At 46.9% G+C, this 13,732-nt stretch overlaps 1 protein-coding gene across 1 annotated transcript in view; it reads right to left on the bottom strand.

Moving 5' to 3' along the window:
- Positions 1–2,373: 2,373 nt before the first annotated feature.
- SBNO1 (strawberry notch homolog 1) overlaps positions 2,374–13,732 on the bottom strand; it is a 44,163-nt gene continuing 32,804 nt past the window's right edge. The window contains 8 exon segments of the mRNA XM_060248958.1: positions 2,374–3,987; positions 6,106–6,299; positions 6,903–6,979; positions 7,985–8,064; positions 8,067–8,121; positions 10,403–10,495; positions 10,602–10,696; positions 12,996–13,142. Coding sequence (XP_060104941.1) covers positions 3,845–3,987; positions 6,106–6,299; positions 6,903–6,979; positions 7,985–8,064; positions 8,067–8,121; positions 10,403–10,495; positions 10,602–10,696; positions 12,996–13,142 — 884 coding nt within the window. The 3' untranslated portion in view covers positions 2,374–3,844.

Genomic DNA, 13,732 nt, shown 5'->3' with positions numbered 1-13,732 from the left:
CCAAATATAGGTTTCCTTCTTGCACGATTGCTAAATCTGTATCTCCTGCATATCTTGTTTTAATGAGCAATTTTAAAAAAAAAGATCCCTGTCCAAGTTTAGCATCTTTGGCAAGCCTGGCAGGGCCTGTCTGCAATCAAAATCTTGACACTGAAATCCAAACCCAACTTCACAGCTCTGAAATGTGGGGAGCTTCCTCCACCCATCCAAGCAGAATTCAGGCTTAAAAGTTTTCTCCAACTCTAACTTTTGACCAGTCACTTCAGAAGTTTGACTATGGAAGCGGAGATACCAAGTAGGGAAGTGAAAACCAGCTCCTTCTCGCTCCCTCTTGACATGCAGACCAAAAGGGCAAATTGAAGCTGGGATTGTTTCCTTTTGGTCAGCTCACAGATTGACCATAGACTTGTTCCTCCCTCCCTTCCCCGAATGAAATTTTAGGCATATATTGCTCCATCCAGAGATGCATTTATTCTACAAGCACATGTATCCGTTTACAACAGGTGTTCCCTGGGAGCGACAGATGCTGCAATTTGGATGGGAGACCCCCATGTCAATCCAGCGATGTTACACAAAGGCAATGGCAAACCAGCTCTGAAGTCTCTTGCCTTGAAAAAACCCTATGGGGGGTCACCATAATTCATTGTGACTTGATGGCATTTTCTACGAGGAAAGGTGGGCTACGAATGTTTGAATGAATGCTTCCTGTATACCGGAGGCACCCACCCATGGGCTGCATTCAGAGTGTCTCACCTACCCCTCAGCTCAAAGGCTCAGTTTCTTACACTAAGGCTGCGATCGCACATGCTAAATAATGCGTTTTCCATCCACTTTCAAACCGGATTTTGCCAATTCACACAGTAAAATCTTGTTTGGAAGTGGATTGAAACTGCCTTATTTAGCATGTGTGATTGCAGCCAAGCAGTCCTCGTTCTGAACCACGAATGGCCAGACTGTGGTTTGGGAGCCCCATCTGGCTCTTTCTCACAGAGCTAGGCATTTTCTTCCTCTTTCTCTTAGTTGATAGTTTTTAAAATGTTTAATCCCATTATTAACTGTATGCATGTATGTTTTTATAATCGATTGTAGCAATTTTACCTTTGCTCTCTCAGCACAATTTATATGGGTTGCTGTAACCGGCGTTGGTTTTATCTGTATTGTTTTTTGCTGGCTTTTGCTGTGAATAAACTAACTTACTTCTCACATATTGTGTGTTCTCTAAGCCCCCGCCACCCCGTCAGCCAGCTTGGAGAGGCCATATGTGCTTGAGGGGAGGGACAGTGGCTCAGTGGTAGAGCATCTGCTTGGGAAGCAGAAGGTCCCAGGTTCAATCCCTGGCACCCCCCCAAAAGGGTCCAGGCAAATAGGTGTGCAAAACCTCAGCGTGAGACCCTGGAGAGCCGCTGCCAGTCTGAGAAGACAAGACTGACTTTGATGGACCAAAGGTCTGATTCAGAATAAGGCAGCTTCATATGTTCATTTATCTCTTCAAATAATTTCTCCAAATCAAGCCAGTCGATGGGCTTGGAGAATGCATTTAAAGTTGCTTTCTTTCTACCTCCCCCATCTATTTGCTTTCCTTCCGACATCTGGTGTTCTTGTCTTGCAGCTCTCTAACGTCTGATGTTTATCCTGTGTGGCTCTTATGTTAAACAGGTATGGCCACCCCTGTTCTGGACTGACTTCTCAAGTGGAAGTAGCGAAGTCTGGAGGGCAGAGATGCAGCTGGCTGCGAATCCCGGTGTATGTCAATCTGTTACAACTCTGCTGCGGGAGTCCCACCTGATGTAGAGCCAGGGCCGAATTACTAGAACCCAGTAGAGGCTGAATAGAAAGAAGCAAGAGACCAGAGCAGTTAATCGTGCAGAGACATGCGGAATATCTCCCAAGTAGGTGATTGGAATAATTAAAACATAAATTCGTAGTAATTTTGAATTGTTGGCGTAAACTTGCGCCATGAGTTGAACATGAGGACTTTTCTCTTTTCTTCGTCCTTTGTTTTGTGTAGATTAAAGATATACATATGTGGTTTTGTATGATCACAGCCATGATAGGCAACAATCTGCAATTTCCCACTAAATGGGATTTTATAGTAATATATCAAAATGTTTGTAGACTTTAAAGGTAATTTCTATGTACTACTTTTGAGTACTTGCAGGTATAACGAATTATACTTTTGTTTTTCTTGATGTAGTAATAACTGTAATCTATTCTTTTGCTTTCTGTACTTTATTCCCTGAGCCTTCCCCCAATTCCCTAACCTTCCCTGTAAAAACCTAATAAAACTTGTTAAAAAAAAGAGGAAAGAACATGAGGAAGTGAACAGAACTGCACTTGCGCATTGATGGGAGTGACGAAACATGACGCTGCAGCTTGTTAGAACAATAGGGTTTTCTTTTTATTTGACACCTACAAGATTTTCGGTATCTTGTGGGGTTTTTTTTTGTGGACAGGTTTATACAATCTCAAATTTTCAATAGTGCAACCTGTGCAAGCAAGAAATGACAAACATTGTCCTTCACTTTCTTATAAACATCTACTATTATAGGCAAAACAAAACTTACCCATATTATAGATAAGTGACTATTCACATTTTGTACATTTACAATTTTAAACAGCTCCAGGATAAACTCTACAATGTATTACAACATAAACAGTATTCAAATTACGGGGCAACAGGAAAAAAAAAAGTACATACATCAGAATCCTTGCGTGCCCCATTCTCCCGCCCCCCCCCCCCCCCATGTCTAATTTACAGCTCAAGTCTTCAGTAACAAAAAACCCCCCATAAAAATAGGACTGTCATGTGAAATGGAAGTGAATTTGCACTTGAGTTTCCGGAAACCTCACCGGATAAAAGGAAACAGAGCAAGGGGGAGAAAAAAACAAAACCCAACCACGAACACAAAATATAAAGAAATCAGGCTTTTTAAAAGCCATTTTTGCAGCACACGTTAGGAACACCATTAATACATTAAAAAAAATGAACTTTTAAAAATTTAAGATGTTTATTCACACACAAAAATAAAACAAGCTGCAGATTCAAATATATAACCTCAAGGGGAAAGGCAGAAAAATGCGACAGCTGGGCAGAAGCTACTTGAATCAGAACGCAGTCCCTCAACGCCACAATGAGATTGTGTCTCTCTCTCTCTCTCTCCTGGCTGACGTCTGGAACAGGATCCGCTCATGCCCGATCTGAAGACATGCACAGCCAAAACAGAAAAACGGGGAACAAACTGGAATGAACACGGGGGTTTGCGGAACTCCTGGATTTCCATGCTTCTCTTTGTTTTAAAAATAAACATACTCTTTTTTTTTTTTAGATAAGCTGAGACCTCTGTGTGCGCACGCACTTTGCCCTGCCATCGTAGATTCATTGTCTCTGTACACAAACTCAAAACAACATGCATCTGAGGACCTCCGCTGCAGCAATGGCACCGATGGACTGCATTAAACCCTGAGCGCTGGACGAGAACGACGGACAGCGTGGCTGGGAAACTTTTCCAGCCTCTTCCAAAAACAAAAGCCGCGGGTTGGTAGTTTGAGAAGGACCCAAAAGAAAAGGGAGAGGGTTAAAAAGAAAAATCTCAAACAGGAAGCACTACAGAGAGCACGGGGGATTTTTGAAAAAGAGAAAAAAAACATGGACCACTGTAAAGCAACGCCAGGCTTTCAGTTCGATCACCCTTCACGGTGCCCTCTCTGCTCCCGCGCGGTTTCTAAGAGAGAACGATGGAAACTGAAAGTTTTATTTCTTTGGAATCTGTCCCTGATATTTCTTTTCAACGCGAACGATATGCCTTCCGCGGATGGTCTCCCGGAGATGCGCCCCGCCTCCTCCTCACGCGTTGTTGAAGTAGGAGATGCTCTGCGGGTGATGCTGCTGCCAGAGCTGGTGCTGCTGCACCGCCAGCTGCTGAGACTGGTCGGACGTCGACAGGAGGTTGACGAGGGGAGACACGCAGCTGGCGGGAATGATCAAGCCTGCAAGGAACGGGAAAGCACGGGGGGGGTGGTGGTGGTTTGGTTTCACGGGGCAAAAAAACCCCTGACATTGTGCCCACTCAGCCTGCCTTGAGTTTGGGCAGGAAAGGCGGTCTTGTAAAGGATGTCAATAAAACAGAACAGAGTTTTGAGTCCTGTGGGCGCCGTTAAAACCAAGAAGAAGATGAAGAAGAAGATATTGGATTTATATCCCGCCCTTCACTCCGAAGAGTCTCAGAGCGGCTCACAATCTCCTTTACCTTCCTCCCCCACAACAGACACCCTGTGAGGTGGGTGGGGCTAAGAGAGCTCTTACAGCAGCTGCCCTTTCAAGGACAACCTCTGCCAGGGCTATGGCTAACCCAAGGCCATTCCAACAGGTGCAAGTAGAAGAGTGGGGAATCAAACCCGGTTCTCCCAGATAAGAGTCCACACACTTAACCACTACACCAAACTGGCTCAACCGAGTTTAATTCCGGGTATAAGCTTTTGTGTGTGTGCGCATAAAAACTTATACCCGGAATAAAACTTGGTTGGTCTACGGTGACCACAGGATTCAAACTTTGTTCTTCTACTATATAATAGGCTGCTCTGTTGCTTCAGACCGACATGGCTACCCACTTTAATAATAATAATAAAAAAACCCGGCACCCAGGGCCTGGAAGGGGAAGGAGGAGAGACCTACAGCTGGAACAGGGCTGCTGGTCTGGAGGAGGGGTGGACCCTGAGTGCAAGTCCACCCTCACATGGCCTGTTTTGTACATTTCAGAATCAAACCTGCTTCCATGAAGGAGCCTCCCAAGTCTGGACCAGACCCTGAGAAATAACTTCAGCCCTGCTGGACTCCTAAACCAGAATTTCCTCAGTTCTGATGCCCTAGAGCAATCATTGGACTTCCAGATAAATAATCTGTGATGGATAATGGTACTTCAGTATCAGATTCCACAATATATTTTGAAGCCCTATGATCACAGCTTCTCCAACGAGCATTGAGAAAAGGAGCTCTTCTAGAATTTTGCCTTGAGCTGACCTATCTAGACCACGGGTGTCGAACATGCGGACTGGGGGCCGAATGAGGCCCCTGAAGGGCTCCTATCAGGCCCCCAAGCAACTGGCTGTCATTTGCTTCCTTCTCTCTCTCTTGTTTCCTTCTGCATCACAGCTTGCTTCGAACAGAAGCTACAGAGCAAAACCTCCATTTTCTCCATTGGCTGAGGTTCCTCCCTTGGGGAGGAAGGGGGGAGGCAGATCTTGCTTTGCCAGGCTCTCAATTGCACAGCAGAGCTACTGAGCTAAGCCTCTCTTACTTCTGTTGGCTGAGGCTCCTCCCCTCCTGGTCCCCTGGGAAGGGAGGAAAGAGCCAGCGCTTCCTTTGCCCTGTTTCCTGGTTCCCATGGGAGAAATACAAAGAAAGCACCTTTAAGACCAACAAGTGCTGGTGTTTTAAGTTTAAAAAAATCTTCAATTGTACTTGTCTGTGTCCTTATAAAGTTTCTATCTCTGCTACCTGATCTTAAATAGGAACACACATGGGCCAGCCCGGCAAGGTCTCATTTATGTCAGATCTGGCACTCATAACAAATGAGTTTGACACCCCTGATCTAGACCATACAAAAAAAAAACACACACACACACAAGAAGCTCTGCTTCAGCCTAGATGTGAAGTTCTTCTGGACCATACAGAAGATTGCAGATTCAATCCCCAGCATCTCCAGTTAAAAAAAAAGGCAGTAGGTGATGTAGGAGGACCTCCACCTGAGACCCTGCAGAGTCATTCCCTGTAACAACCTCAATGGACCAATGGTCTGATTTAGTATAAGCAGGTGCATGCGTGTGACTTAATAGCTTGGCTCCGACTGGCAAGGAAATATCTGTTCACTGAACACTTGGTGGCCATCTCCCCTCCTCTAGCCTCCATCCCTTTCCCTGTGCACCTTTTCGTTTATAGCTTTTTTGGGGCGGGGCGGGGGGGAGCTCATGCCTTATTTTCATTTAAGTAGTCTACCTGCCAACCAACTCGCTATATTGTACTCCGATGGTTAAGGTTGCTTTGGAAGTGAGTTTATCTGATTCTTGGACAAAAAAATTGCTGTTTGCATGACCAGCGATCGCACTCACCTACAATCCTCTGTCCGTCCTCCGTCCTTAGCCGAACAATCTGCATTTTGACATTGGTGCCGCTCACAGAGGCTAGAACCCCTTCCACCTTTGTCCAGACGCTCAAGACTGAGCCGCAGAGGACATAATATGTCCGACAACGCAGGCCCACTTCGCAGACAAGGCCCAGTCCGGCTTTCTTACAGTTGCCTCTCCTGGAAGAGGAGGAAGAAGGGGAATCAGGGCACAGATGTTCGACCAACTTTAACTATCTGCAAACTGCTGCACAAATATGATAGCCCATAAAACCATACTGTGAACTGTCCTTTACAGAAGGGGATAGCAACTTCATGTAAATGCAGTAAATGCAGGTGTCACACAACTCCCTCCCCCCTCTGACAACCAGATCCATGTTCTCAGTCATTACAACTGAGAGCTTCAATACTGCTAATAGAACACCTTGTTTGAATACGAATAGTTGCAACAGCAAACGCGAATCTACAGCGATTGATATCTGGCAAGAACAGAAAAAGCCCTGGAATTCTTTGTGGGGCTTTAATTCAAGACTGTAGTGGAAAGTGAAGCTCCGTGTGCCTCTGTCTACATGCCATTTCTACATCAAAACCTTGCTCCATCCCCGCCCCCCCGCACATTCCTAATATTTAAACATGACAGGAAGACAAAAAACAGAAAATCCTCCCCCAAAATCTAGCTAAAACTGGCACAATTCTCATTACACCTGCGCTGTGATAAACCCGCCAAGGGAACATTCTGCAGTTCCAGAAACCCTCTGGAATACACCCTATGTGAGAACTCACCAATAAGCGTGGGTGCAGGTGTCTGCAGACGACGTGTACTGCTCTAGCCAGTGGGGCAAGGCATCTTCAGAAGGTACCTGGATAACAAACAGACAACACAATTTATTACAGCCAGGTTCTGTTTCTTGGGCTCTTAAGAGCAAAATGTGTGTGTAGCTTAAACCTGACGAGGGGAGCAAGATCTTGGGGTTGTAGGAGACAGCCTGATAAAAGTGACAACCCAGCGTGCTGCAGCAGTTACAAAGGCAAATTCTATGTTAGAGATTATAAGGAAAAGGACTAAAAATAAAATGTCTGATATTATAATGCCCCTGTACAGATCTATGGTGCAGCCTCATCTGGAATACTGTGTACCAGTGATGGGAGGTAACATCAGGGGAAGACCTCAGCCTCTGTTCCCGAGGTTGGCCCTCCAGAGGAAACTGGTTGGCGACTGTTATGAAATGGGATGCTGGACTAGGCGAACCACTGATCTGACCTAGCAGGTCTCTCTTTAGGTTCTCGCAACATCCCTCATAGCATTCATCACATTCATATTTTAAGGCAAAAACACTTTAAGCGGTGATTCAAACAGGCCTTCAATCAAGAAAACAGCTTAGCTGGTCAGTGTGTGAAAGATTAAGTTTAGAAGGAGAGGAGAAAGAAAGGAGGGATTGTTTGCACACACAATGCATAATATTAGAAACCATTCATGAACAATGATGTTTCAGTGGAATTAATATACATCAACAGCAACTTGGACACAAGATGCACCGGCATAATGTAATACGTCATATCTTCAGTCCTCAAACTATAAATTATCACACATTGATATAAAGGTAACATGACCAAATTGAGGCTCCTGTACTTTGGTCTCATTTGACTTACTAGAAAGTCACGGAAAAAGACAATAATGCTAGGAAAAGAAGATGCAACATGAGACGGACTGACTCAATCAAGGAAAGCCACAAGGGCCTTCAGCCTGCAAGACCTGAGCAAGTTTGTTAACAACGGGGCTGGTTTGAGAGGACAAGAGTTAACAGGGTCACCGTAAGTCAGAAGCGACTTGACGGCACTTACGTGAAACCGTTTCAGAAACGAACCTTTTTATATTTTTTCTTTATTTCTGCATAGGTTTCCAATTTGAGCTGCTTCCCAGTATTTGGTCTGTATATTAGAAAAGCTTCTTCTTGGGATTCACCTCCTTCATAAGGATGGCTGTTTTCTTATTATTCCGTATCTGAAAAAAGACAAAAAAACCACCCCACCTGTTGACTCCACTTCACCCGTTAGATTGATCTGTGCTGCTCACAGAGGCTTCCTCTGTTGGAAGGCAGAGGGGAAGTCGCCCTGCGCCAAGGGAGAGCACCGTCATAAGCACCCATGAGATCCAACCCAGTGGGCTGACAGATTATAATCTGTGGGGAAGAAGCTAAGCAAGGAAAACACTCCAGGGTAAGTACTTGTAGTTAGGCAGTAAAGCCTTCTGGGGCTGTTTGTCCAGTGGAGAAGCAAGTCCAGTAAATCTCGAAATTGCAATGAGCAATTTGGGAAAGATATAGCACGAAGGAGGACACACAAAGCTTGAATGTAATAGGAGTCTATTGCACCTTTCAGATCGACTTGGTTTTATTCAGAATGTAAGCTTTCATGTGCATGCACACTTCTTCAGACGAGGAATGAGGTACAGTAAGCAGAGTCACCTGTAGCTGGTGGGGTTTGGAATGCCAAGTGGTACAAAGTTAAAAACCAATAGCAGAATAGTAAAATTAACGAATTCAGAAAACCTTTGATCTGGGTTGCATTAGGATGGGAACCAATAAAACAGTAACATGTCAGAATGTGAGAATGCCTGTTAATTATTCTATTGCTGATAAACCTGGGTCAAAAAGAAGGCATTTATGTGACTCTGCTTACCATACCTCATTCCTCGCCTGAAGAAGTGTGCACGCACACGAAAGCTTACGTTCTGAATAAAACTAAGTTGGTCTTAAAGGTGCAGTCGACTCCTATTTTGTTCTCCTACTTCAGACCAACACGGCTGCCTGTCTGAAAGCTTGAATATGCCTTTGAAGGCAATGGCCTGGAAACGTTTCAGGTTCTCCCAGTTTAATCGGTTCTGAAACATCTTGCTAACGTTATGTGAGGAGCCTCCAGTGTCATCCTGCTCATGCTCCAGCTTTCTGCCCTCCGTGCAGAACCTCCTCTTTCATCCTGTCAAGCAACCCCCTTCAAAATATTTCCTGGACCCCAACAGACATGCTTTCCTAGCGGCCTGGCTATCCCTCCTCACTCCACATGTCATCTGCCCCCTCCACTGCACAGTACACTTTCTGCTCAATGCTCATCATGCTGACTGTCAAATAGTTTGTCCATTACAAACAGCAAAATCCCAAGGACGAGTCAAGCAGCTCCGAATGTGAACTGGAAAGCCTCCGACGCAAACGGCATCAGCCACAGAGTCGCGACACGGTATTAAGACAGGGCTGCGGCTCAATGGAAGAGCCTCTGCTTCGTGTGCAGAAGGTCCCCGGTTCAATTCCTGGCATCTTCAGTTAAAAGGATCAGGTAAGCAGCTGACGTAAAAGGTCTCTGCCTGAGACCCTGAAGAGCTATTGCCAGTCTAAGTAGACAAAACTGACTTTGATGAACCAAGAGTCGGATTATTTCCTCAATCAATCGTCTTACAACAGTGGCCCCAACCTTTTTGGCGCCAGGGACCGGTTTCGTGAAAGACAATTTTTCCACAGACCAGTGGGGGGGTGGGTAGTGTTGGGGGTTTTGCCTCCCTAAGATGCACCCCCACCCTGTCCCTGCCCCCCATGGGGGGTCTTTAAATTGGGGGGGGGGGTGGGACTGGGGCTATTTCTGTCACCTCCCTGCTAAGTGGCCAGGCAGCAGAAGGCCAATCTGACTCCCCCTCCCGTTTAAAGACCCCGCTGATCGGCTGATGGGGGGAGGGATATATAAATGAAGGGTAGGCTAAGGTTGCAGCAGCACTGCCCCTTCCACCAGCCCAGGACTCAGGCTTGCAGGGGAGGCAGCCTTGGAGTGAGGCTACACCGCCTCTTTGGTCTGCCTGGATCCCAGGCGGGCAGAAGGGGAGGCAGGGTCGCTCTGAGGCTACCTCCCTGCCTCCGAGCAAAGTTGCACTGCCTCTTTCAGCCACCTGGGTCCCAGGCAGGCAAAAGGGGTGGCGGGGCTGCTCTGCCTCACTCCACAGCCTGGTCGCTAGCAGGCCACGGACTGGTATCGGTCCACGGCCCAGCGGTTGGGGACCCCTGGTCTGCAACATGGGAATAATACAGGGCAGTGGCAAGGATAATTCAGATAGTCTCAGTGAACGGCTTTTAACGCTATATCCGTATTCATTAGTTCAACTTCGTCCAGAAACGAAAGCACGTTTCAGGTCTGTGTGGAACTGAATGAATTTAATGGTCAACAAGGGCTTTTTGAGTACTCCCAGTGCCGCTGCAGAAGGAAAGAGGGCCTGGGGGTTTTCCCAGAAGCAGCAGCCTCACCTGTAATGACAAATAGAACCCGTCCTCTGGTCCAGTCTGCTCAGCCCAAATCTTAGTTGCTTCTTCCCAAGACATCCCCCTCTCCACACTTATCTAGGACAGACAAAAACGAGAAAGAGGTAACTAGCCGTTTAAGACCCTTCCACCAAGATTTAGCAAAAATCTGCAATTATTTCAACGAAGAAAACATAAGACTTACAGTGTACAGTTCTACGTGTCCCGAGGTAGAATATCCTGGCGTTAGAAATTTCTTAGCGTCCGCTTTCCTCACTTTTTCATCTCCTGAACCCAGATCTTAAACGGTGGAGGAAAGAGACAGAAGAGAGTCACAAGACATGCACTTTATAGAAGCAGCATCATATATAGCCATTTCCTGGAAATATCATGTGACCAGTACCAAGTGGGAGGAGAAAGCAGCAGAGGGTAACCTATGGAGGAACTAGGCCCTGACCTTGCAGATTAACTTCAACCGCTCAGCTTTTTAAAAGCAGAAGAAGAAGATATTGGATTTATATCCCGCCCTCCACTCCGAAGAGTCTCAGAGCGGCTCACAATCTCCTTTCCCTTCCTCCCCCACAACAGACACCCTGTGAGGTAGATGAAGATATTGGATTTATATCCCGCCCTCCACTCCGAAGAGTCTCAGAGCGGCTCACAATCTCCTTTCCCTTCCTCCCCCACAACAGACACCCTGTGAGGTAGATGAAGATATTGGATTTATATCCCGCCCTCCACTCCGAAGAGTCTCAGAGCGGCTCACAATCTCCTTTCCCTTCCTCCCCCACAACAGACACCCTGTGAGGTAGATGAAGATATTGGATTTATATCCCGCCCTCCACTCCGAAGAGTCTCAGAGCGGCTCAAAATCTCCTTTCCCTTCCTCCTCCACAACAGACACCCTGTGAGGTAGATGAAGATATTGGATTTATATCCCGCCCTCCACTCCAAAGAGTCTCAGAGCGGCTCACAATCTCCTTTCCCTTCCTCCTCCACAACAGACACCCTGTGAGGTAGATGAAGATATTGGATTTATATCCCGCCCTCCACTCCGAAGAGCTTCAGAGCGGCTCACAATCTCCTTTACCTTCCTCCCTCACAACAGACACCCTGTGAGGTAGATGAAGATATTGGATTTATATCCCGCCCTCCACTCCGAAGAGTCTCAGAGCGGCTCACAATCTCCTTTCCCTTCCTCCCCCACAACAGACACCCTGTGAGGTAGATGAAGATATTGGATTTATATCCCGCCCTCCACTCCGAAGAGCCTCAGAGCGGCTCACAATCTCCTTTCCCTTCCTCCCTCACAACAGACACCCTGTGAGGTAGATGAAGATATTGGATTTATATCCCGCCCTCCACTCCGAAGAGTCTCAGGGCGGCTCACGATCTCCTTTACCTTCCTCCCTCACAACAGACACCCTGTGAGGTAGATGAAGATATTGGATTTATATCCCGCCCTCCACTCCGAAGAGTCTCAGAGCGGCTCACCATCTCCTTTACCTTCCTCCCCCACAACAGACACCCTGTGAGGTGGATGAAGATATTGGATTTATATCCCGCCCTTCACTCCGAAGAGTCTCAGAGCGGCTCACAATCTCCTTTCCCTTCCTCTCCCGCAACAGACACCCTGTGAGGTAGATGAAGATATTGGATTTATATCCCATCCTCCACTCCCAAGAGTCTCAGAGCGGCTCACAATCTCCTTTCCCTTCCTCCCCCACAACAGACACCCTGTGAGGTAGATGAAGATATTGGATTTATATCCCGCCCTCCACTCCGAAGAGTCTCAGAGCGGCTCACAATCTCCTTTCCCTTCCTCCCCCACAACAGACACCCTGTGAGGTAGATGAAGATATTGGATTTATATTCCGCCCTCCACTCCAAAGAGTCTCAGAGCGGCTCACAATCTCCTTTCCCTTCCTCCCCCACAACAGACACCCTGTGAGGTAGATGAAGATATTGGATTTATATCCCGCCCTCCACTCCGAAGAGTCTCAGAGCGGCTCACAATCTCCTTTACCTCCCCTCCCCCACAACAGACACCCTGTGAGGTAGATGAAGATATTGGATTTATATCCCACCCTCCACTCCGAAGAGTCTCAGAGCGGCTCACAATCTCCTTTCCCTTCCTCCCCCACAACAGACACCCTGTGAGGTAGATGAAGATATTGGATTTATATCCCGCCCTCCACTCCGAAGAGTCTCAGAGCAGCTCACAATCTTTCCCTTCCTCCCCCACAAGACACCCTGTGAGGTGGGTGGGGCTGGAGAGCGCTCTCACAGCAGCTGCCCTTTCAAGGACAACCTCTGCCAGAGCTATGGATGACCCAAAGCCATTCCAGCAGGTGCAAGTGGAGGAGTGGGGAATCAAACCTGGTTCTCCCAAATAAGACACTTAACCACTACACCAAACTGGCTCTGGAAAAGCAGAACTCTGGCAGCAGCGCCAGGCAGAGCTTTCTCTTGTTACTAGCCGGATCGGCAGTACGTGACACGTCAATCTTTTCTATTCTGTCTTACTGGCGGTGTTAAAAGAATTAGACTCCAAAGGGAAGCTTGCAGCATACCAGGCTACGGGAACGCTGGCACTCACCTAAAATGCCCATGTCGTATCTTCCGTTTTTTTTAGCATTCTGTATTACTGCGTTGAGCGTGTCTGAGAAATACTGGAACAGAGCATTCTGCTGATGCACTTCCATCCCCAGAATCCGGTTTAGGAATTTCCCTATATTGTTGTAATCTTTAAAAAATTTAAAATAAAAACGCATGAGGAAGATGCGAAGCTAGAACGAGGAAATGTCACATCCCTCCGCTTATCCTGGGGAGAACACATTTTAACAGAAGGTAAATGCAAAGTCAGAGGACACTAAGTACTGCATTATGGCCATGCACAGCGCTCCACAAGGAAAGGAAAGGTCCCCTGTGCAAGCACCAGTCGTTTCCGACTCTGGGGTGACGTTGCTTTCACGACGTTTTCATGGCAGACTTTTTACAGGGTGGTTTGCCATTTCCTTCCCCAGCCACCTACACTTTTCCCCCGGCAAGCTGGGTCCTCATTTTACCAACCTTGGAAGGATGGAAGGCTGAGTCAACCTTGGGCTGGCTACCTGAACCCAGCTTCCGCCGGGATCAGACTCAGGACATGCGCACAGCTTAGGACTGCAGTACTGCAGCTTTACCACTCTGCGCCACGGGGCTCTGTGTGCTCTACAAATCTCACAATTATTTCAAGTTTAGAGGCTGTTCTCTGTACCAGTGGGAAAGCGCCATCCTGACAATCCTCAAAGACCAAGAAGTGAGAACAGTGAGAAGCCAGCCATCTCTACCTAG

This window comes from Heteronotia binoei, chromosome 11 (assembly GCF_032191835.1).
Source record: "Heteronotia binoei isolate CCM8104 ecotype False Entrance Well chromosome 11, APGP_CSIRO_Hbin_v1, whole genome shotgun sequence".
NCBI lineage: Eukaryota > Metazoa > Chordata > Lepidosauria > Squamata > Gekkonidae > Heteronotia > Heteronotia binoei.
The sequence above is the reverse complement of the archived record's forward strand: the minus strand, read 5'-3'. Positions and strand labels throughout refer to the sequence as shown.